This window comes from Rutilus rutilus, assembly GCF_951802725.1.
Source record: "Rutilus rutilus genome assembly, chromosome: 17".
NCBI classification, from domain to species: domain Eukaryota; kingdom Metazoa; phylum Chordata; class Actinopteri; order Cypriniformes; family Leuciscidae; genus Rutilus; species Rutilus rutilus.
The window spans coordinates 14,685,800-14,712,024 of NC_140230.1; the positions used below are offsets into that span (position 1 = coordinate 14,685,800).

The 26,225-nt window shown below is 37.3% G+C and overlaps 1 protein-coding gene across 1 annotated transcript in view; it reads right to left on the reverse strand.

Annotated features, from left to right (window-relative positions):
- rapgef5b (Rap guanine nucleotide exchange factor (GEF) 5b) overlaps positions 1-26,225 on the reverse strand; it is a 67,931-nt gene that overhangs the window by 8,566 nt on the left and 33,140 nt on the right. The window contains exons 11-16 of the mRNA XM_084384688.1: positions 25,722-25,822; positions 7,890-7,968; positions 6,398-6,542; positions 3,072-3,169; positions 1,170-1,200; positions 92-170 (exon numbers count right to left, since the gene is read on the reverse strand). Coding sequence (XP_084240814.1) covers positions 92-170; positions 1,170-1,200; positions 3,072-3,169; positions 6,398-6,542; positions 7,890-7,968; positions 25,722-25,822 — 533 coding nt within the window. The remainder of the gene's footprint in view (positions 1-91; positions 171-1,169; positions 1,201-3,071; positions 3,170-6,397; positions 6,543-7,889; positions 7,969-25,721; positions 25,823-26,225) is intronic.

Genomic DNA, 26,225 nt, shown 5'->3' on the forward strand with positions numbered 1-26,225 from the left:
GACAAGATTCTCACATGCTGTTATGCATAAACACCGCAGTCAGTCAGACCTCTGTAGGAGAGAAATATGAGGGACTATTTTATGAGCTTACCTTCCTTCCTCTCCCTCTGCGCTCCTCTCACAGGGTGCCAGTTCTCCTTCAGACTCAGCTGGTGGAAGAGCGCTTTATTCTGCAAGACAGTAGATGTGTGGGATTGAGAATATTGCTTATGAGAAATACACATGCTAACACAGACACACACACACATTAAAGCAACAGTGAAAGCCTCATGCGGTATAACTTAACCACACAGCATTCGCTCTGAGCTTGCAAGCACCGTTTTGTTATTGTTAACGAACTGAAATCATTTTTTATCTATTATTTATATTTTATTTCAAGGATTAAGAGCCAGATTTACTAACAGCTTGCTCCAGCACAAACCCTCTTTTGGCATTAAAAAGCTACAGTCAGGATTTACTAAAGGCACGCAGTGAAAAATTAGCGCTGAAAATGCGTGGATAGGGTTATTTTTGCGGCTGACCTTATTGCATATGCATTTGTAGGAGTTTCCCTTTCAGACGCAAAATTAATGGGAGGAGAGTATTTAAATGAATCATGCAAGGTGATAGTGTGTCTCTGTACCTTTAAGACCTCTACATGTATAAATGCCTTTTGTCACCAGGGCAGGGGCGAGTTGATGAATATTGAATAAGCATTGAGTGCACAAACTTACATTGATTATGCTTAAAAGCTGACAACATGTAAAGTTTATACAGTGTCTTAAAACCATTAGCGATTTAAAAAGCAAATGCAGTTTAAGTCAAATGTTTTAAGGAAACCTGGCACTTAGATTTTTGCCCACTACCCAGAATTCACTTTGCATGTCATTGGCTTTATTGGCATCCTGTCAGCTTTTTCCACAAGCGCGCGTCTTGTGTCATTCGGCATCAAGATTATTTCAAAGTCTAATGTGAACGCAGTTATTTTGTGTGGTCAGAGCTGTTTTCTGATATCTATCAGTGTTTCTCATCGATATCTAAATGCGGGCGGACATATCTTGGCATTGCCGTGGTTCAGTCATCAATATCATGATGATTTCTGATGATACGTCCTCTTCAAACCACAAAAAGTGCACTGAGGTGGTTTCATTGAGCTTCTGTGCGATATAACAGATGGTCTTAACTCTTACCTTCTTCTGCGGAGAGGATTCATCTACCGTGCTGAGAGATGAGCGGGGAAGACGACAAGAGAGAGACAGAAAGAAATAAAGAAGAATGAGCCAAAGGGATCACTTGAAATACAAATGTGCCATTATATCAATACTGCAGGATGGCATCTCCCACCCGCCGCGAGGAGCGCTCGTAAAAAAGCCTTTTCTCATTCAGATCAGGCCTGAATCATCAGCTCTAACATTAAAGTCTGACACGACGTGATTTACTGATTGCCTCATCTAAATGAAAGCGCACGACGTCCTCATCCATGCACAGCTCATTCTGATTAAACAGCCTGATAAAAACGGGCAATCGGAGAGAGCTTTATAGTCTCCATATTCCCCATCTGATGCCTCTCTGATTAATCATTGGCCTTTCATGAAGCACCAGCAGGAGTGTGATGTATAGCAGAGAGGTCAACGGCAGGACTGCTGCTTACTAAACACAAATATTGGACGAGCGAAGCTCTTTGGCCTGGAGGAATTCATTTATTCTGCTCTGTCTGCATATGTATTAGAGGAATATTACAAAGCCACTTTCCTAATCTGGTGTTAATTAAGTTGTGGGCTCATGAACCCCCCAAAAAACCTGTACTTATAACATGGCCGTCATGAATCCAGGCTTCAAAAAACAAGGTGAGGTGAGACATGACCAAAGAAAAGATTTTATAGTTCTTTATATAGGGAAAGCATAAGATGTCGTTATAATAATTATAATATTAAGTAAGGGATAATGTACACCCAAAATGGTTGTTTTCTCTAAATAAACCCAGACTTTGTAATACGTAAATAATTGGACACAAAATACTGATTTGAGTTGATATTGTTTATGGGCTTCTGCGAAGAAAAACAGTTCCTAGCGAGCAGCTTTGAGTCTAGGCGAATGAACAAGTTCTAACAAGATGGACATTTAAGGGATAATGTACAGTTGCAGCACTTATTACACTTTAAGGAGGAACGCCAGCTCCGTTTGAAAGAAGCATCGGCCTCAAATACCCGGATGAGAGGGTCATTATACAGCGTAACTATTGACGGTGGTCATTATCAGAGAATAACTAATCTTGGAATGTCGCGACTGGCCAATCAGAAACAAGCATTTCAGAAAGCCGTGTAGTATTATATATTACCTCAATAGCAGCAAAATATGTTTTGTTATGCAACATGAACACTAAGTACATTGTTCTTATTTTTTGATGTGAGTACATAGTAGTTAAAGACACAATATAAAGTGTAAGCTGATTTAATTAATGGAAGTTTGGAAGCTGCATTGAATCAAAAAACTCTCAAAAATCTGAAGGGGCACATGCCTCTCAGTCAATTTCTGATTAAACAATATGTTGACAGTCATTCAAAAGAAGTCATTTAAAACTGTGGTTTTATAAATCCTTTAAAACTAATTAAAGCTCAGATATCACCCAAAGCAGAATGAGTCTGTCATCTCGAGAGAGACTGATGAGGATCTCAACTGTCGTCTTTGTAACATCATTTCGCTCCTTTATTATCTCTCTGTTACTCTATTTCTCATCATGTCTCCCAGAAGTGAAAGGGAGAATGTCAAGGAAAACCATGCCTTGTTGGGCTAATCGCAAAGTGGTTGCATGGATAAAAAAAACTCCTTAACAACATGATTTTATTCAAAAGACGAGAGTTTATAGGGCATCACTTTGTCTTTTTCCATCTCTCATTTTGCATTTTAAGGAGTATGAATAAGGGATGTTATTGTGCGAATATAATTCATGAGTCTTAAAATATCTGCCATAACAAAGAGCTTCCCAGAAATCAGTTGTGAACAAAAAATGTATAATTGTATAATGACTAATAAAATTCATTGTGTAAAAATCAGATGTGATGTGTGTGTGTGATAATGATGAAGTGACTCACTGTCTCCTTTGCATTCTTAGAAGTTTCTGAAGTTCTTTGAGATCCTTCTCCAGGGAGGGAAACTCATAGAGATCATCCAGAACGTGTCTGTACAGAGTCTGCAAACATGAAATGAACGCAAGATTAAAATAGCTGCCAACTCTCACGCATTGAACGTGAGACTCACGCAATTGACACTTTTCACACGCTCTCACCCCACACATCCATTTTCTCACGCACAGAAAAATCGCGAAGCAAAGACACGGAGACCGACAGACTACCCAGAGCAGGTTACTTATGATATAAAAAAAATCTCAGCTCTCAGATTCTGTCAATTTTATTACGAAATTCAAACACTAAATACCGTTTTGGCGCTTGTAAATGTGACGTGACAGATCCCTAGCGGCACGTGAACGATCATCTCTACTAGCTAATAGTAAATAAACACGAATGAACAACGTTGAAAGATAAAGTACAACTTACCGAAATGTATTTTCCTCATACATAATATCGATCAATCAGTGTTTTTCAACCGCGGAAAGGGTCAACTGAACAGCTGGAGAACAATTATGTCACATAACATTTAAGTTACCTCAGGAAATCCATTTAATGACCATAATATAGGCTAGCACATTAGTTAAAGTTAAGCTAGAAAAAGGAGCTATAGAGAGTATTTTGCTAAATATGTGTAGGCTACTATTACTATTAAATAAGGTTGTTATTATAATAAAAAAAACGCATTATATTTAATTTGAGTTATTTTTAATCTTAAATAATACTAGATAGGGCTCTCTATATGTTTACAGCATTAGGTGAGATTTGTTTTTTCTTGAGAAAAATGTACGCCTATCTTGTGTAGGTCTGATTGAGTCAATATTGAATCGAATCACAAGATCTGAACTTTATTGTGAAATTTGTGTCAAGCAATAATAAAAAAAACATAGCTTACCAGAAATTGTACCATGTAAACATTGTAACATGTTGTCAACTTGTCACTAAACCTAATACAATTCTGTTTAGTTACTAAAATGTTTCGACAATCACAATACACTTAGTGATGCAAGACATTTTTTTTTATATCCCCAATCCAAGATTCTAAAAAATTTAACTTTACCACGACGTCCTCACAACCTTGTCATAAATATAAACGTTGTAGGCTATATATACACAATGTTATAAATATATATAAACGTTGTATTAAGGAGGTTGAGTGATCGTAAAAACAATTTAAAAAATCATAAATGATAAAAGTGCCACACTTTACATGGAGGAGTGGCATTTTGCACATCTGAGCGGGTTGAAGAACTTCAAAATTAGTTTTAAATTCATGAAAATGTAATGTGTTGATTCTATATGTTTATTTATGTGAAAGCAGCGTGACTTGACGTGTTTTATGGGCGTGCGCGTTGAACATTCGAGTAGCTTAAACCCTGGAGCGGCGCAGAGTTTCCATGGAAACGGCGCAGCAAACACAGCTAAAGCTCCCTCTCTCTCTCGCTGTTGTTTTCACTGCCTTCAGGTGAGTTTCTCCAAAATCACACAAATAATACACAATCTGTTGAATATTTACTTTATAGAAATGATTTAGTGTCTTCGAAAAAGTCCGATAGCATCTCACCTGTTTTCATAAGAGGTAACCTAAGCTCTTGTTTATAAAAGTTTGGGCTTTTAATCACATCTTTATGTGTAGATGAGAGGTTAAGATAGTTTTGTAAAGGTTTTGCTGGTAGTTGAATGGGTGATTGAAGTTGACTAATTTATTTAACAAACTGATATTTAACATGGGTTTTATGTGCTGTTAATCGATGACGTCACTTACACGCGTTTTGATCGTTCACGGTAAAGAAATATTGATAAACGTTCTGTTATTTTAGCAGCGACAAAATAACCCCTCTACAAGCTCCACGATTTCAACAATTCTCTGAGGAAGCTTATTAAATAACTTAATATCCATTTCCTATGGCAAGCCGTTTTAGCTTAAATTGTACCCAGCGTTACTCGTCGTAATTGCATTTTTGCTAGTAAGAATTCAATTAGAGAGCTCTACAATTTCAATTATTACTAGTCATATGTCTCCATTGACTTCCATTCATTTTTAATTACGGAACTCTACAATTTAATTGTTACTAGTAAGAATGCAATTACAGAGCTCTCTAATTACATTTTTACTAGTAAAAAAACGAATTAAAGATATGTATAATTGCAGAGCTCTGCAATTGCATTCTTACTAGTAACAACTGAATTAGAGAGCTCTCCAACTGGAATTGTTACTAGTAAGAATTGGATTAGAGAGCTCTCTATTTAAATTGTTACTAGTAAGAATTAAATTGTAGAGTTCCGTAATTAAAAATAAATGGAAGTCAATGGAGACATATGACTAGTAAAAATTCATTTGTAGAGCTCTCTAATTGTAATTGCTACTAGTAAGAATTGAATTGTAGAGCTCTCTAATTTAATTCTTACTAGCAAAAATGCAATTACGACGAGTAACGCTGGGTACAATTTAAGCTAATACGGCTTGCCATAATTTCCCCCACAATATATTTTACCTATATCACCATCATAGACTGTAAAAAAATATCACCATGCATCCGTTTTTTTTAGTTTTTTTGTCATTTATTTTAAGAAGGCTTTGACATCCGAATGCAAGTGACGCTATATGAGCAATATTACAACTGGAACGTTATTTGGCACGTCGCACCGACTAATATGGTCCTTTGATGTTACGTCCTCGCAACATGCCAGTTTGGTCATTAAGACGGTCATCAGTTTGGTCATCACGTTCTTGCAAAATACCACTATAACGTAGATGATTATGGGAATCACAAAGTTACGTCACTGTAACGTTATGTGGTACGTCGCTATGACGAATATTGTCCGGTTCCGTAACTGTGTTAGCTGGGTTACAGTAAGAAAATAACTGTATCGTTATTAAAACTTGCACTTAGAAACCAGTTTTCAAAAGTTTGTGTTTTCAGGCCCCCAAAACGATGTTGTCGTGTAAATGAACGGCCGAAACGCATACAAAGTTTCCCATTTTTAGTTGAAAACGGTGTCATGTAAACGGCCCCTAATATTACTTAGTACCTAAACAAATAATTACACCGCGACAAGGACACCTTAAAATAGAGTGTAACCAAAAAAAGTGTGCACCAATTTCACTGTAATACATGTTCACATAATCAAAAGGTCTGAGGGCATTTAAAAATCCTCTGAAGCCAGCAATAATCTCACGATCTCATCCTCATTATGAGGCATTAAGAAATCAAAAACTGTAGGGGTGGAGGCATTTTTGTATTTCCAAAAATAATTCCCTCCCTCCCTTCTCTCTCTCTCTCCATCCGTACCTTTAGGAATATTTTGGCGTGCTCGTCGTCCTGCGGCAGGTCTGTGCACTGCGAACTCCACTGGGACAGCAGGTGCAGCACTTTTCGTTTCCTAAGCAGAGTGTCTCTCCCCTCCTCTTTCATCTGTCCTTTCTTTGAACAATAGGTGGACCAGGAGCAGTTAAGGCATCAAATCTATTCTGCTCAAAACCACAGTTCAGAGGAAGGAGGAAATGCCTGAGGCCGAATTCTTCATATTAAATGAACAGAGGTTCGGTAAGAGAGAATTAATTGCGAGCCCTTGGCTAAACGGCGTAGGATTTGTTAAGTGGTTTAATGCCAGACAGAGCGTGTTGTTAAGATCATGTAAAAGAGCATGTATAACACAGTGCTGCTCGGTCATAGTACAGTTCCATGAGTTGCTCATTGCTTCATGGGAGTCTCAGATCATCTTTCATTAGTTATCTGAAGAATATATCACTTAGAAATTACAATGCATTCATGTATCTACAATATACTGTATACTCATCAAAATGTTGACACTTCACTTTAAAAAAAATATATATATATAGGCTCATGCTTAAATTCAAGTTTTGTTGACAAAAATTAATTGTGCCTACATTTAAATTTCTTTTCAAAACTTAAACTGTAATATATTATTTAGGGGGTGGCACTTTATATTACAGTTGTGTTCCCCATATACATACTATGTACTTTTTCTAGTAATTGCAAATAACTAGGTACTAACCCTGAACCTTCCCCTTAACCCATGTAGTTACCTCATATTACCAGTACTTTCTTAGGTAAGTGCATGTATGTGCACATACTGTAAAATAAAGTGCAACCATTAACTGTATTATTGATAATAAATGTTTAATGTGTGAACTATATAATACTATTAAAATAATCTATTAACTAATTAATTATCTAGTAATATATTACATTCTAATGTATTGTAAATATACAGTATGTTACATATATGAACATTTTTATTTAGCAAGGACACATTAAATTGATCAAAAGTAACAGTCAAGACATTTGTGATGTTGCAAAAAAAAGCTATTTCAAATAAATGCCGTTCTTTTGAACAGTCTATTCATCAAAGAATCCAGTTTTTTTTTAAAGAAATAAAATAATAATATAAAATATTACTGTTACAACTGTTTTCAACACTGATAAGACATGTTTCTTGAGCAGTTTATACTGTATTTATTAATCAAATAGTATTAAAAATTATTGTTCATGTGCATTAACTAATGCAGGAACTGATACCACTTTTAATCTTAAAAATATATTAGTAAATGTTGAGATTAACTACGATTAATAAATGCTGTAGAAGTATTGTTCATTGTTAGTCCATGTTAAAGTAGTTAACAAATGTGTAGTCTATTGTACATTGTATTGTAAAAAAAAAAAAACTTCACTTTTAAAAATTTAGTCAGGCAGCTACTGTAGCAAAAACAACATCAGCAATGACGTATAGGAGCATGTGTGCATGACATTATAAGGATATTGACCAAGTAGTGCTTGACAAAGGTCACTGGTGGACATTAACACAGGATACGTCAGCAGGAAGTCATCCAGTACACTCTCTGGAAATAAACAAGAACATGTCATATGCATTAGACATTTTAGGGAGAAAACAACCAAGCGGCAACCTCCCCGTCTCTTTCTTGAAACCAACACGGAAGTGAGTTAAACTGCAATTCATTGACTGGCCGCTTGGCCTGGCTGCAGAAGTGAGTCAAATCTGTATCTCCCTCATGTTAAAATTACCAACTTTACAGCAGAAAAAAATATGTTTACAGCCTGGATCTCTATGTGGCTTTGGTCTATACAGCTAATTTTGCCCTTCATAACAACTGTGAGGGGGGTGAATTATTTTATAACTCGTCCGTTTAGTTGATTAATATTTAAATTTAAGGGTGTGGCCAGTGGCCACTTGAGTGACAGATGGATTGCCGCTGTCAGTGCTAGCCGTTTGTCTGCTGTTAGCCTGTTACTAGCCGTCACTTCACCTCAGCAAATGTTGCTGCTGAACTTGCCATCTCTGCAGTGTTTGTGCTTTTTTTCGGGATTATTTCATACAATTTAATACTTGGGTACAAAGCCCACGTTTTTGGATTCCGTCGTTATCGTTCGAGAGAACAACCAGCGCTGTATTTCAGTTGTTTTCCTCCGTGAACCTGCACTAATGGATGTCTGACAATTTCGTTGCTTTTTGGGGTTTTCAAATTTAAAACGTCAATAAATACTCGTTCGTTCTGCTCTCACGGAACAGATGGATTATAATATGCTTATGTACCGTCGTCAGATGAAATCATGCAGGCGTCGGCGCTTTCTCCGTCCATGCAATAAATGCACATGAATGAGCGCGGATTTTCTAGCGTATTTACTTGCACTTCAAAGGCAATATATCTATGGTTTAACCCATTTGAGAGACGGCCAAAATCAGAATTTAAAATGGACTGAATAAGCTCTCTACGAACTTGAGCAATGCCGCGCTGACGGACCATGAAAGAGTGACGGACATGTATGCACATAAATCACTGTCACACACAAACACTCTCGAAGTAATACACAGTCTCACTTGTAGCCATGTCTTTTAACTATTATAATATTTCGAAGGGCAAAAATAGGAACGTTTAATTGGCTTTACATCATCAGCTAACTCGATCACGTCGAGCTAGGTGATTTCAGATAGCCAGGCTCCTCAGCTCCACTCACGCCCCGCCTGTTTGCCTATTTTCTGTTATCCGGGAGTGACGCAAGGCCAAGATGGCGACGGCCGGCTCCGCCCACTTTAGGCTTCAAAAATGCTCTTCAGAAACCTACGGGTGACGTCACGGACACTACGTCCATATTTTTTTACAGTCTATGAAAACAACTGAGAAAAAAAACATATCGTAATGAAGAATGTTTTCAAAGGAATAGTTCACAAAAAAAGAGAAAATTCTGTTAACATTTACTTTAATGTCATTTTATTTGTTTTAATTGTTTCTTTGGAATACAACGAAGACATTTTGAAGAATGTTCACGCTGCTCTTTTACGTACAGTGATGGTGGATGGGGACAAGGGACTGTCAAGCTCCAAAAAGTTCCATAAAAGCATAATATAATTACTTTTTATGACTGAAGTGCTATATTGCAAGTCTTCTGTCAGCTTTGTGCAAGAAACAAACCAAAATTTAATTCACTGGGAAACTTGTTGACATCTGTAGTCACCATTCACTTTCAGTGTATGGAACATTCTGCCCAACATTTTCTGTGTTTCACAGTAAACAGAAAGTCATATGGTTTGCGAATGTTTTATTTAATATTTTGTATTTTTAGGGGATTTTATGGTACAAAATTATATTTATGGATACTTATGATCCATTTATTACCTGATAACCACTTTTAGACCAATTTTTTTTATTTCCAACTAAAATTGTCATAAATCTTGAATGCTTTAGAGCAGTGGTTCTCAGACTTGTTAGAGTGGCGTACCCCCTGAGGCTTTTAACATCCTCTGCAGTCGCACCTTTTTCAGTAAGGGACAATATTTGCCCCCTTAAATGGATTTTTAAATTGACCTTTACAAATACTTTTATAAAAGAAATAATGCTTTAAATAAAATAAAAAGTTCAATAGAGGAATATGCAGTGATGGTAAAACGAACTGATACTTTGAAATATTAAATTAAAACCGCCAGTAGGTGGCTGTAATTAGGAATGAATCATTGACTCTCACGATTTGTTCAAAGGCGCAGATTCGTTAAACACTGCTGTGGCTTTCGTTGGAGCTATTATTTTGTTGCAAAAAATACTGACAATACTGTTTTTGATCATCATTTAATATTAATACCTTTTGTTTGTTGAGCTGTTGTATAAAATCACTGTCACATTTGCAGTCGTGTGGATATTTGTATAATATGTGATCAACATTAAACACAGGAACTCACGCAGGATATGTATCTGTATCGAAGAGAGTTTGAATATTAAAATCGATCTCAATGCACAGTCTAGTGTCTATATTTGTTCTTCGTGCTAGTAAGTACTAAATCCCCACTTTTACAAAGGTAGGCTACATTGTCGAGAACGGTGTTGTGCCGAATTTCGACCCCCGCCAAATTATTACCACCCTAGTATTGGTAGGTTTAGGATTAGTTGTGGGGGAGGGGTTAGGATTAGGCAATCAGGTACTGACTTCAACGAGGGGGGTACTAATTTGGCAGGGGGTCGAAATTCGGCACAAAAGCGGCAGTATAGCGCGATTTGCCTAGGCAGCATAATCTGCATGCAACCTACAGTATCACATGCATGCTGCTTGTGTGAATGCAGTCAGTTTTGACCGCAAAAGATGAGGTAATTTGATCGGCTGTCATGTATTTAACGCATTTTACCTGATAGAAATACATGCTCAGTTTAAATGTTATTTTTAAGGTGGGGTAGAATTAAATGAATGGCAAAACTCAGTATTTTGTTTTTGAGAACCACTGCTTTAGAGCACAGCCTTAAGTAAACTTTTTTAAGAGGTTACTGCTGAAGTGAATAAAGTTATTTTATTTTATTTTAATATTATTAAAAATGCAAATGTTGTTTGGGTGCAGTACCAAACGTTTCCACTAGATGAAATTCATCCCCCATTCATTTCCAATGCGGTCATTTTTAATCACAAACAATATAAGCGTGTCTATTTTTCAGGACCATTTAACCTTTTCGAATCATATCCATTCATTTTTGTGTGTGTGTGTGTGTGTTCACATAGCAAGTGCAAAAACCTTTACTAAGTTTAGTACTATTACGATTAAAGGGTTAGTTCACCCAAAAATGAAAATTCTGTCAGTAATTACTCACCCTCATGTTGTTCCAACCCCGTAAGACCTTCGTTCATCTTTGGAACACAAATTAAGATATTTTTGAGTGCTGAGTGCTGGCTCACTCCTCCATAGGCTTCTAAGGGAATGAAACTTGCTGGCCCAGAAAAGTTATTAAAGAGATCGTTAATATAGTCCAAGTGACTCCAGTGGCTCAATCTTAAGTTTATCAAGCGACGAGAATACTTTTTGTGCGCAAAACCCCCCAAAAATAATGACTTTATTCCACTATTCATTTCCTTCTCTCTGGGCCTCGAGTCTTTTCACGTAGTGTTTTAACGCAGCGCGTCTGTGTTGCACGTCACCACGTAGGCTCACTATTGGCCGACGCTTGTCATGTGTGTGATGCGTGTGACGTACAACACAGACGCGCTGCGCTAAAACACTAGCTGCTACGTGAAAAGACTCGAGGCCCAGAGAGAAGGAAATGAATAGTGGAATAAAGTCGTTATTTTTGGGGGTTTTTGCGCACAAAAAGTGTTCTCGTCGCTTTATAAACTTAAGATTGAGCCACTGGAGTCACTTGGACTATATTAACGATCTCTTTAATAACTTTTTTGCGCCAGCAAGTTTCATTCCCTTAGAAGCCTATGGAGGAGTGAGACAGCTCCTCAGATTTAAATCAAAAATATCTTAATTTGTGATCCGAAGATGAACGAAGGTCTTACAGGGTTGGAACAACATGAGGGTGAGTAATTACTGACAGAATTTTCATTTTTGGGTGAACTAACCCTTTAAGAACAAAATTCTAAAAACCAAAACATAATTTTTCGGTCAAAAATGACAGAACAGGTTAACTGAGGGTTAAAGCAGGTTATTCCTTAAAACCTGATCTTTTTACAATGCCTAACACTGCAGCTACAATAAGCCGGTAAACGTTTAGACTCTGGTGAGTGTGGCATCATGAAAAATTCACCACAGCTCAATCGAACAGGCAGTTTACATGTACTCTTGTTTGTTTTCTTCTGTTCTCTCTCTTTCCTCCTGACCTCCTTTCTCCTGCATTATCACATTTTGCTATTGCACCACTTTAATTAGACTTGTGTTTGCCTGGAAGCGTTCGGCGCCGCTGTTCATGAAGGAACGGTGCGTGGTGACCTTGAGCAAGACTGCTAATGTTTTTAATCCCACTGCGCAGTGATGGCGGCAATCCTTATCTGCCATGCAGAACGACTGAACGCTTCCTGTGTACAGTAACGGGCCACATTTAATCTTATCTGGCTAACCTTTGTTAAAGAGATTCATTTCATTCTGGAAAAAGATGAAGAACCCTTAATCACTCACCTCAGTGCAACCTGCAAACTTATAATTAAGTTTCAATTATATGGGTACTGCAGCAACTTCCCACTACTCCACACCTACCCCACTGTAATCTACAGCTAATAATAGAGAGACAAAAGAAAGAGACAAATACAGTGACCAAGAAGAAAAAGGGAGAGCGGGACATTAAATGGCCCTTAATACGCCTGACCTCTCTGCTGATCCCACTGAAACACACTATTACTCTCATAATGACACTATTACTCGGATAAGACCGTAATGACTGATATGCATTCACTGTTCATTCCACTTTAATTTGCTCTGAGAGCAAATGGTGATTTAGATTCCTACAGAGACATCAATCGATATTCTCATCTGATCTACAGATCGACAGAATCTCTCGGTTTTTGGCTTGTGAGTAATTTAGATGCCTTAAACGTATATTCTGAACACCAAATGTAACCACGTTGAGCAAAACCTAATGTTGTGCCTCACTTGTGGAAGGCACCAATACACGAATACTTCAAAACATAAGTACACTGATCATGAACCTCTTTGTACAGATGGGCAGATGTTCTTGCTTCCATTGAAGTGCAAGATGTTATATGGATGATTCTTAAATCATGCTGGAGAACATGATCCTCAACTTGTGGAGTTTTAAATGCTGCTGGTATTAAAGCAAAACGAACTAAATAAGACATTCTGGAATTCATGTTTATTTTTCAATTCAACTTTTCATTCAAATTATTAATCTGATAATATCATTTGTAGTGATTTTTTTGTATTATTAAATTAAACGCAAAATAATGTGGGAAATATTTTCACAAGTGGCTAATCTGTACATTCCGAGTTTCTTTATTACCATTGAGACACATTACAGATAATGATTTTCAAAGTGACTTAGGCACTTGTAAATTGAAGTTATAATCATTATTGGAGAAAATGGCTTATAATGAGACACAGAGACACATGCCCGAATGCAAAAAAATACAATAAACAAATCCACCCTCTTGGTTAGAGTATCAATAAACATTATGGCCAAAATCAAAGACAAACCGGTAATTACATTGATTCGATTTGTCACTCAAACCATCATTATGAATAATTTATGAATTAATTTATGAAACCAACATTATGAATAAGCCTTTAGAATATACACTAATATTATTTTGGTGTAAAATAAACGTTTCAAGACTTAATATCTTAGGCAATCGTGCCTCTCAATTAGACGTCAATCGTTCAAAAATTTGGGGTTGGTAATTTTTTATTTTTTTTTGCTTAAGGTCGCATTAATAATATCGTAAAAAATTTGAATTACAATTCAAATTAGCTGTTTTCTATGTTAATATATTTGATAAAAATTGTGACTTGTTCCTGTTATGACAAAGTTGAATTGGATAACACTTTATTTTACAGTGTCCTTGTTACACGTTAAATGTAGTTACTATAGTAACAACAGGAAATTATGCATAATTGCATGCAACTAACCCTAAACCAAATCCTAATCCTATACTTATAGTACATGTGGTTAATTATTATTATTCCAGTTCTTAAATGTATAATTGAACTGTAACACGGACACCAAATGAAGTGTAACCAGATTTTTGCTATTAAAATTCAGAGAAGTTAGTGACTTTTAGGTGTTAACGCTAAGTAAACGGTAAATATAAATGTAGGTCTTAAGGATCCCTGAAACTGTAATTAAATAGAGCCAAACTGCATAAACAAGACTGCAGCAATTCATCAGAGTCAGATTTTAAAGCACTCTGCTTAGTTTATTCCAATTACCACTAAATTAGACTTATGCATCGCAACGAGAAGCAGGAGGGGTCAGAGGGAGGAAGGGAGAGAATAATGAATGAGTTGAGTGTGTTTTCTGAAGCAGTGTATGGTGACAGAGGGATTCCTCCATAAGCTCTAAATCCAATTAGTGACAGTGTTCCTGCGGGCGGCGGTGTGAGTGTGCTGCATTGGCACTGTTGTAAATTCTTCTTTAATTTCACACTTACTTCCTTGAGCTTTGAGCGTTCTTCTCTGCTGAACTGCTCGCATCATTATGGTAATCTGCAGCTAGCAGCTGTACACGCCGCGCCAGAGGTGCTTGCTTACTCACACAGACAGACGCTGTGTCCGAATATGCAATGTGCTTTCCAACACAGTGACAGAATGTAAAAACAGAGTATGTCTTCCAAAACACAGTATTCATGATACTGGATGAGGTACTGCATGTGCTGAAATTCTATGGAAGCTTGTTTTTATTGAAAAACAAAACAAAAAAAAAGTACGAATTTCTCAGATCTCTTTTTCTTGCAATTGTGATTATATCTCACAATTCTGTACTAGTAATTGCGAGTTCTCACAATTCTGAGAAAAGGGTCAGAGAAATAAAGTCAGAATTGCAAAATATAAACTCGCAATTGTGAATTACAATAAGGCAAAGAGCTACCTTTTTAATACATTTTTATATTTTTTAATTGAGTTTACATCTCTTTATTTCTCACAATTGTGAGATACACTTCAGTACATACTAGACACGGTGAAAGATGTTTTAATTATAAACAGCCCCAAATGACACCCTGAAACTGCTTTAACACTAGAACTGCCATGGCGGTCATTTTGACCGTTTTGAATTTTATATCTGCAATAACTTTGTTGAAAAAATAAATACAATCCTGCTGGTACCTGACTTTTCCTAAAAGTGTCTGTATTTTCATTTAAAATGTTTTTCTTATAAATTACACATAAGGCAAAAAAACAAATGAACATAATTACCTATTTCGGCCATAGACGGTCATATTGACCGCACTGAATTTCGCGGTATTATTATAGGCTATACCAATATACACAACAATAAAATGTGGTAAAAAATACACTAAACATATTCAACAACAAATCATTTAAATGTAATGATATTCAGAACAGAACAAGAATGAAAAAATAACTATAAACAAGCCAAAATGAAATACTTTATAAGCGAAAGTGAAAGTAAGCGGCGTTGGGCTCGCGTAACTCTCTAATTAGAATCAAAATGTTTCAACATTTGCGATGTATTTGGATGGTAAACTATTCTTTATTATAGGCTTTGTACTTCACTCACGTTCCAATATCAACGGAAAAAATCATCCTCTTCACATGCGCAAAATAGTACGAATTGTTATAGGCTATACTGACAAACAGAGCAGTGGAATTTGTATATGTTAGGTTGACTATTTTATTATTATATTTTATTATGGCTATAATGAACAGGCTGCAATGTCAAGATTGCAATGCTGGAATATGGTGTGTGTGTGTGTGTGTGTGTGTGTGTGTGTGTGTGTGTGTGTGTGTGTGTGTGTGTGTGTGTGTGTGTGTGTGTGTGTGTGTGTGTGTGTGTGTGTGTGTGTGGGCGGGCGCGGGCGCGATCGAACAGTGGAAACATGAAAACATACTAGCCTACTCCGTCATTTTGTTCAGGACATCTACGGATATTATTTATTTATAAATGTATAATTAAACTTGTTTAAATGTACAGTTTGGTGTTGTTTTGTTTTTAAAAGACATCCTAATACAATAAATGCATTAATCTCTCAATTGGGTATTTATCATATAGAGTTTGGAATCTAGCGGTCAAAATGACCGCTTGCGGCAGTTCTAGTAGTTATGGAATTCTGGCACTTCTAGTGTTAAAAGGAAAGCTGCACTCTCACCAAACACATTCTCTCCAGACTCGCACAGTTACACAGCAAACGAGTGAAGGAACATAGAGCTTAATCAGTTCCTCTCTAATCATTGAAACTGTTTACACTGCAAGTGTGCATTTTTATGATGTGCTGTGCCACTCGAAACGGTGCTAAACTAGTTAAACTAAATCTAATAATCCAATCAGCAGCTGCACACACACACACACACTCTAATTTGCAGACACTTTCACAAGAGCTCTAGATACTCTGCAGCAGCATTAACCTGACTCACTCTCCACTTTTTCAGTTCTTCACTTCTCTCTCTCTCTTTTTTTTTTGCCACAACCAAAACAGGATGCATTTTTCATTATCTGAAAAATGAAGGACTTTACTGCAGCTGAACGTGCCACTTTTCCTGGAAAAAAAAACTGCTGCTCTGCAATCAGGAAGTGCGAGACCAGCAAAAGATTAGACACACTTGTTTTCCCTAGGAAAAAAACCAACAACATTTTTAATCCATGCTAATTGTGCATGTAGCGAACTATTCAACTGACCATGACTAAGCGTGTGGACTGAATTTAGAATCAGATTTCTATAAGACATACAGACTGCAGTGGGATAAATCCCGGGTGACTCCCAAAAAGCATGTGAAGGATATGTCCGAGCCATATTTCACATTAAAAAATTATAAATTAGATTTTGCTTAAATAAAATGAACTATACTTTTATAACCTGACACAATTTTTATGGCTTAAAGCATACTTCCACAACAAATTCTTCGTAACACACGTGGACAACGAAATCTCATTCTCATAACTGTATGCTAAAAAAATAATCTTAATCACTCTAACTTAAATGTCCTTCCCATTACCTGTTTACGGTGACAGGATGCACGCGACAGATCTGTCTGTTAAAGATGACGAAGTAGTATGTCTCAAAGCTTGCCTACTTTTTTTGCTACACTCTCAAAAGTATATACTTTTTCTTCACAAAAAGAGTACATACTTTTAGGGCGTAGTATAAGTAGGCGAATTGGGACGCAGCATAAGACAAACGAGACAAAAACGAAACGTTCGCATTGTAAACAGTGGGTTTAAACACTTTAAGACTTTTGACACTGCATTGATTTGGACTTAAAAACGATGGTAACCAATGAAGTCCATTGTTAGAAGAAAAATCCAGAAATGTTTTCCTCAAAAAACATAATTTCTCTCCCACTGAGGAAAGAAAGACATGGATATCTTGGATGGCATTGGGGTGAGTAAATTATTCGGAAATTTTCATTTTGGGGTGAACTAATCCTTTAAATGTACTTGCATCTCAAAACGGTTTTATTACGCGAAATTAATGTAAACACAGTCAGTTATGTCTTAAAGGTGCACTGTGTAATTTTAGCGGCATCTAGTGGTGAGGTTGCGAATTGCAACCAACTGAAGTTACGGTGGCTGACAGGAAAAGATGTCGTTGTCTGAGACAGCAGAGAGTAGCCAGTTAAGCAATGAGGTTTCTTTACAAAGATAAATTAAGAAATTAGGTTTACTTAATTATTCAGTAAAATGATATGTTATTGCAAATATTATTGTTAGTTGTTCATCATTGTGTCAGTGTTTTATTCGCTGACTTTAGCTGGCTTCTTTGCACCAAGAACAACATAGTGACGAAACGCATTTGTCCGTTTAGGGCTACTGTACATGTCGGCGCATTTCAATGTAAGGGAACCCGTGGTTTATGTAGATAGAAATGGCTCATTCTAAGGTAATAAAAACATAACAGTTCATAATGTAAGGTCTTTGTACATCACTCAAAACATAGTTATGTATATGATAGTGCATTTCTGTCAACAGATCCTCCTAAATATTACACAATACACCTTTAAGGGATTAAACAGACAGGACAAAAACATATTATATTTCAAAAGAGATCTGTGCATTAGTGTGAATGCAGCTTATTAGATCTCCTGCTGTCTATGATGTCATCAGTAATAATAAAACAGTAAAGATGAGAAAGAGAAAAACCCTCACAGCTCCTGAATGGAAAACGATCCTCCAGATCCTTTTAAATACTGAAAGCACTCTGTTTATTGCTTGTAATGTTTTGTTGTTCGTGTATTATTTACTAGGCTACTTGCTTTAGTTTTGAAGCTATATTAGTTTATGTATTTAAAATCTTAGCATACTATTGTTTTAATGACATTTTTTACTTGTAATTATTAAACACAAAAAAAGTACTTATAATTATATATGTAATTAAATGAAAAATATATATTTTATGATTAAGAAACGAATGAATTAATAAGAAAAAAAAAAAGTAGATCAAGAATAGTTTCGGAATCGGATCGTGACTCCCAGAGTCGGAATCGGATCGTGACTCCCAGAGTCGGAATCGGATCGAGACTCCCAGAGTCAGAATCGGATCGAGACTCCCAGAGTCGGAATCGGATCGAGACTCCCAGAGTCGGAATCGGATCGTGAGATGCCAAAAGATTCCCACCCCTACTAAATGCGTTTTCAGGAGATGCATTCCTGAGAAGGTACCATTTACAATCGTTATGAATACTCAAGCATCCTGGAATACTGGAAACTCGTTTTATATAGGAAAATATTTTGAAAACCATGGCTAAATGACAGCAGAAACAATGTTTTGCTTTTCCTCTCATAATGAAAAAGTAGGTCTAACTATATTCTTGGCGTCTCTTGCATCTTCCAAACTCTTTCAAGCTCTTCCACCCACACTGCAGGAACGATCAGACAGAGTGTGTCAGCCTGACTTGAAAACATGATGTGAAAGAGCTGAGAGTTAATGACCACCTCAATGACAGCGGCAAACCCTGGAGGTCAAATGAGCTGCTGTGTGATGCTTTGATGGACAGCTGAGGGATACCACAGTTCATGGTCTGCAGACACAGACCCGGTCAGCTGCTTATGGTATTGACAGACGCATACAAGAAACCCGAGCATGCAGAAAAAGGAAAATTAGACTGTTACAGTTAATGAGAGGATGTGACAGATGATTGACTTTAAACAACTTCATCTCATTTAAAATTTGCACCAAATTCATCGGTATTCTTGAAAAGCACACATACACATCTCCCTTGTTTTGTTTTTTGATGTTTTTACTCCCGGTTTCCATAAATCATGGATAACGAGCTCTGATAGCTTCGGGCCCAATATGCTCAGGATTCGTGAGCTGAGTTATCATCACCAATGAAGCAATTCCCACAAGTCTCTTCGTTAACCATGTGGACAGGGTTTGATTATCGCTCATTGAGCCGAGCTCGCCAATTACCCTCAGCCGGCCTGAGCAGAGCGCCGTTCAGGTGATTGACTTCATTTACAGCAGAAATAGAAGATATCGGATCAGGGGAGAAAAATCAATTCAGGTTTGGATTTGTTAAAGAACACATGAAATGCATGTTACTTCAAGATCAGTTACCAACCTGATCTAGATATAGGTTTAAATGTTTTTTTTTGCTTTTGAATGCAAAGTAAATTACAAATTATATTATCACCATAACAATTTTAAGGGAAAGGTTGAAGTACACTATCGATTAAAAGTTTGTGGTCGGTAAGATTTTTTAATGTTTTTGAAATTTGTATCGTATGCTCACTAAGGCTGCATTTATTAGATAAAAATACAGTAAATAGTAATATTGTGAAATATTATTGTAATTTAAAATACTTTTCTATTATAACATTTTAAAATTAAATTTATCCTTGTAATGGCAAAGTTACTTAAAGGTAGGGTAGGTAATCCTGTTCAGAAACACTTTTTTTATACTGGGTGAAATGGTCCTTCCATCCTGAGAGTAGTCAATACATTATGTGTTCAGAAAAAGGAATGAAAAAAATCAGACCTCTGTTGCAGCTGCAGGACAGTAAAAACTCTGACCAATCACTGCCATTCGGTGCGAATGTAAAGAACCAATCAGATGCCTTCATGTCTCGTGCCCGCGCCCCACTGCGCGCGCTGCCCTGCGTGCACTCATCACATGTCACCGTTCCCGGAAATATTCAGCTCAAAGCCCCTGCATGCAGTCAGCGAAGGCAAACGACCTCCTCTGCTTCGCCCTCAACCCCGGACCTGTCCTCGAACCGACGATGCGGTACTTGTCTCCGGACTCGGACTGTACGTTAGTCTTCGTTAGAGTCAACAATGTTTTCATCATGGAAACTCTTACATGCAAAACACCGTATATGTTATGAATCTTACACGAAATTCACCTTCATCACAGTGTAACTGATGGTAATGGAAAAACGTGATCAATGCAACCTGTTTTTAGTTTTGCCTTATAAATATAGCTCGTTACCGAATGAAACTTTACCATTATCGATATGCTAGCTTGATAGTGAGTACTAAAAGAAATCTTATTTGTTTATATTCATAGTGATAAAGTTAGGTATTTTATTACATGTGATTCTGACATGATGTCACTGTATGTACTGCGCTCCTTCCTCTCCACTCGTCTCAGGTAATAAATGCGTCTTGTTCCAGCCTGAGCGTTTGGCGTCGCGCGTTCATGTGTTTTGGGGGCGTGGCTTTGGAAGGAGCTCAGAAGGGAGGGGGTGGAGTGAACGGAAATAATGAGCTGTGTTTATTGCAGAATAAAAGGTCTACAGTCACTCGATTTTTATATTTTCTTTTTCAGAGTACTTACATTTTAATTATGTATTGGTATATAAAGACAGTTTAAACAAATTTGGAATGTTTTTTTTTTTAGAAAAATCCTACCTACCCTTCCTTTAAGTCTTGCATTATTTCAGCATCATTACTTCAGCGTCACATGATCCTTCAGAAATCATTCTAATATGCTGATTTGGTGCTCAAAAAATTATTATTATTATTTTAATTTTTGGGATTATTATCAATGTTGTGCTACCTAATATTTTTGTGGAAACAGTGATTCAGTTCTTTTCAGGATCCTTTGATGAGTGGAAAGTTCAAAGGAACAGAATTTATTTGAAATCTTTTGTAAAATTATAAATGTCTCTACTGTCACTTTTGGTCAATTGAATGTGTCCTAGCTCAATAAAAGTATTTATTTCTTTAATAAAAAAATAAAAAATTCTTACTGATCCCAAACTTTTGACCGATATTGTATTTTAGAATTTCTAAAGTTTTGGTACATTCTCCATTTTGCTTTAATAATTTTTTTTTCTTTTTTTTGTCCCATTTTTAGTTTCACATTCAAAAGTCTTAATGGCTCTGTTTATTTCAGGTTTTATTCTAGATTTTTAAAGTGGTCTTATTCTTTTGGACCACACTGAATGTTTAGCATTGCATGTCTTTTATCAGTGTTATACACCAAATCAATGATTTCTTTCTGTATTAAAATGCAGAGCTCTGAAAATTGAAAAAGACATTTTCATTACTAGAGAAAATGCCTGGTATTGAACACAAAGGAAACATTGCATTCATCGAACACATGGTAGATTCCAAAAATACAATAACCCGATATACCCATTTGTATCTTTGCTAATGGCAGAAGTCTCCTGGAATCCTCATGCAAACACACACAGACTGAATGCAGAAAAAAACTTCTTTTTTTTTTAATAAACAAAAGCAATGAACCGCAGGCAAACACATAAAAGTACCAAACCACTACAGAGTTATTTTTCCTCTTTCTTTCATTGCACATTGTCTTGCTCATGTATTTACTAGCATTAAGAAATGCCAAGAGCTCCAGCTCTGTAGGGAGATACAGTTGGCTGGATACCTTTCATTTAGAAAAAACAATAAAACAACCTCTGCTCTCCATAACCGAATCAATACTTTTACTGCACGCTTCCCTTCGGCTTCATGCGTTAAACAACAAACATTTGAATCCCTTTGTGTGCAGATGCAGCCTGTCCTGCAGGATGTAAACACGGAATTCATATGGGATCAGCTGATGGATACTTCAGAAGCCGTATGAAATCAATACCGAGCCCTATCAAACTCCCTACACATGTGAGGGCTGTGCAAGCATGACAATACACCGGCAAGCTTCATGTCCCCTGAGACCTGTCCTCTGGGAATCTCTGTCTCTCCTTCTGTCTGTCTAATTCTTTCTTTGTCTCTCTCCGTTTACAAGAACACACTATTTATACCAATACACCAAAATATACAAACAGACAGACGCATGCAACGGCATAGAAAAACTATGTATGGATCACCGGGCAGTCTGAGCTAATGCAGTTATGGATGCATTTCAAAAATAGAGTCAAACTCATTTATTACCTGTCACAGCATTTAAACCATAATAGATTTATAGTGTGGACAAAACCCTCCCAGTAGAATAAAGCTTACCAGGCAGTTACCAGGAGTGAAGCCACTTCATCTGACAGTTCATAGATCATAGCGACCTTTTCTCTCACCACGATATCACTGTTTACCCTGTCAACACCTAAAATGTATTTTATATATATATATATATATAATAGAATGGTGACAATAAGAGATATACTTCATCAGCACAAAGATTTGAAAAGAACAGTTCAACTACATACATTGACGTATATCCTAATTTATGTCTTTAGGAATCTGTATGGCTTTCTTTGTTCCATGGAACACAAAGAGAGAAGTTTAGCAGAACGTCTAAGCTGCTCTTTTACATACAACGAAAGTGAATGGGGACTATACGGTTGTCAAGTAAGATTTTCAAGGAAAGACTTGAAAATAATAATGACTTCTGAGTGTTTTTCTTGCAAATACAGCGCAAAAGTCATATTGACTACTTTTATGTTGCATGTATAATATTCTTAGAGCTTGAAATCTCCAGCCCTCATTCGCTTGCAGTGTATGAAAAAGAGCAGTGTTGGGGAATTGAAAGCACTTCCTTTTGTGTTCCACAGAACAAAATCCGTCACATGGGTTTAAACAACATGAGCATGAGCAAGGGTGTGTTCACACTTGTAGTTCGATTCGCTTGGTTTAGTCCTGCAGTGTCCTGGTCCACTAAGCGTTCACATTGGCATTTTAACACTGAATCTAAAGATACCAAACCTAAAGGCATAGGGATATGTTCAAAACCTGATTTTATTTCATTTTATTACGTATATATTTCGGGACGGAATTTACCGAACATCCAAAACAAAGCTGTGTGCTGGGATAAATGTGCTCGTTGTATGTGTGTAGCCTACATATGATGGTATTTTGACCAGCTGAGAACTCGTGATGTGTAAAGCAGTCAAAACAGCGGCAGGACTCCCTCCATCAAACACACAAACGAAGATTTCCTGCGAAGAGACGCAGTTCTGATGACTGTAACGAACTGTGATGGGCAACATTGCGACTATGACGAGAAAAAACAGGTATGCTTGAGCATTCTGTCCTTTTTAGGGTCGCATCTTATGACATCATGACCCGTTTTTGGTCTGTGTTGCGTTTTTATTTCATTCGAACCGCACCAGAGTTCGTTTGGAAGCGGACCGAGACCCCCATCTTTTCAGGGGGCTCGGTCCGCTTGTTTGGTTCGCACCAGGGTTCTGATGGCAGCGTTCACAGACTTCACACTTATTCAAATGAACCGCACAAACAGCAATCGCACCAGGGTTCGTTTTAATCAAACCAATCCTGCCTAAATGAGAATTTTCTGGGAAAAAAGAAGAAGAAAAAAAATCTAAACTGAATTTTCATTTGAACTGTCTCTTTAAACCTATTTACACTCCACATGTACTCTTTTTGGTAATTAATAGGAGTATACGTGGTGTGCTTGTCCAAATAGCATCTTTTCCTCTGTTCAGCAATGGAAGAGAGTTCTGGAACTGCACAGAAAGCAGACAGAAGAACTGCAGCAGTGCAGGATTTAAACAGACAAGACTCTGCGCGCACAACAGAGAAGTGAGCTGAACTATAGCGATTAGCTATCAATGTCTTTAATGAGGTTAGAACTCACTCCGCTGGACTGGCTCGCCATACAGAGGGAGGGGGAACAGCCACTGCAAAGTCAGGCTTTTTCTAAAGGGAAAGAACACTTACTCATTCCTCTAATCTAGTCTGAGAGACAAAACAGCTTGATATCGAACACACACTACTTCAGCAACTCAGAGTGCATTCATAATCCTTATAATGGCTTGAAAATGAATTTGTTTCTTTGTTCAGCTTCAAAACACAACAAGAGTCACAAATCCCACAGTTACACTCCAGATTTGACCCCGACCTAATGGCTTTAGGGCTACAGAGATGTTCTATTCCCTATGGAGAATCTAAATCGATACTTTTTACTACAAACATTCTGTCTGGAATAAAACAAGAATGACTTAAGCCTGGCAGGCAGAATATCTTTTACCTCTCCTTGTATGTAAGGATCATTTTAATTCACATGTCCCAGATATGAAAATGCTATAATCATTCAAGCATTTAAATGATAAATTATTCTGTGCATCCCAATAGGTGAAACTATCCCACAATCTGCATTTTCCCCTTTCAACCACCTTGTTTAACCGTTGCCAGCTAAACATGGAGTGCAGCGTGCCATCCATGACGGCAGGACATTAAAGCCAACAGGAGATAATAACTCAGTACCAGCAGGATATAGTCGGGCAGTCAGCTAAAACTAGATCACTACTATCACCTTATAGCACGAAAACAGAACCAGGAAATACTGCTGTTTGAAGCACATGCCGCAACATATTTGGAACAGCAGGTGACAATGTTGATAGATGTTTGTACAACAAAAAGTGCAGCGTTGATAGAAAAAAGTATTTTCATTTTCAGAAGGTTTCCAGAAGGTTTTTCAGACTTGCAGCTTGTTTTGAATGCTCCAGGTACTAGATTCAGGTCTACTATTCCTAAAATATGATCATCCCAGCTCTTATAGTGATAGTTCAACCAAAAATGAAAATTTCTTCTTCTGCGGAACACAAAATAAGATATTTTGAAGAACGTTTTAACTGCTTTGTCGATTTAATCAAAGTCAATGGGGTACAAAAGACATTGGACCCTACTGAATTTAATTGTATGGACAAAAAAAAAATCTTTTGTGTTCCAAAGCAGAATGGAAGTCAGGTTTGGATCAACAAAAGAGTGTGAATTTTCATTTTTGGGTGAACTATCAGTTTAAGAGATGGGATGATCATGTTTAAGAAGATGGACACATTTCAGACAAGTGTTGTTTTAGTATTCTTTACAATTACTATAATAGTATTTATTGATATTTTGAATAAAATTTTACTTTTCAATTTAATTTTAGTTTCAGTAATTTGTTATGTATTTTAGACCTCTCTATTATTATTATTTACTTTATTTTATTGTACTTCAATTTTAGTTTTAGTCATTGTAGGTTTATGAATGTGGCCAAGGCAACATTTAAAAAAATATATATATATATTTTGTTTCAGCTTTTTTCAATTTACAAAATTTTAATGGTTTATTTTAATTAAATGGTTTTAAAATTAAACAGCCCTGTTTCATACTTCTATAGTGAAAAAACACTAAAACACAAGTTATATGACATATGAAATACAGTGAAGCCTGCAGATCTCCGCATAATCGAAAAACACCTGTTAGATTAGGCCTCAAAATCAGTTGAGAAAGTCAGCAGAAAACATCTACACGTGGGTCACGACTATGATAAAAGGTGACGGCTCACCTGTCTCTCTGCTCTGGGGGCTCTTTTGCTCCTCGTCCAGCCTCAGGTGGCCCAGCAGATGCTCCAAAACCCTTTCAGGGGTGGCAGGCACGGCAGCGTACCTGTGGGAGACAGAAGAGTCACTGGAGTCTTCCTCTTCGATGGAGGACAGGGAGCGACTGCTGCACCAGCCTTCCTCCTCGCCCTCTTCCTCCGTGCCCTCCTCGTCAATATAACGGAAATACGGCACGTCGAATGTAGGCACGGTAGCTCGGTCTATGCTGCAGCTATTGGAGGACTCGTCCTCATCCTCGTCTTCCTCCTGTTCCACCAGAGCGGCCGGCATCAACCTGTCGTCCATGCGCGGGTCGGGGGCCTCTGCACGCCTGCTGCCCATGTCCACATCGGCGCCGACTTACCACATTGACCCGGAGGAATCGAGGAGTCAAAAGCCTGACTGCGCTCTGGAGCTTCTGGTTTAAGATCCCTCAGAAGGGCTCCATAGGAAAGAGCGCACGCCAATGC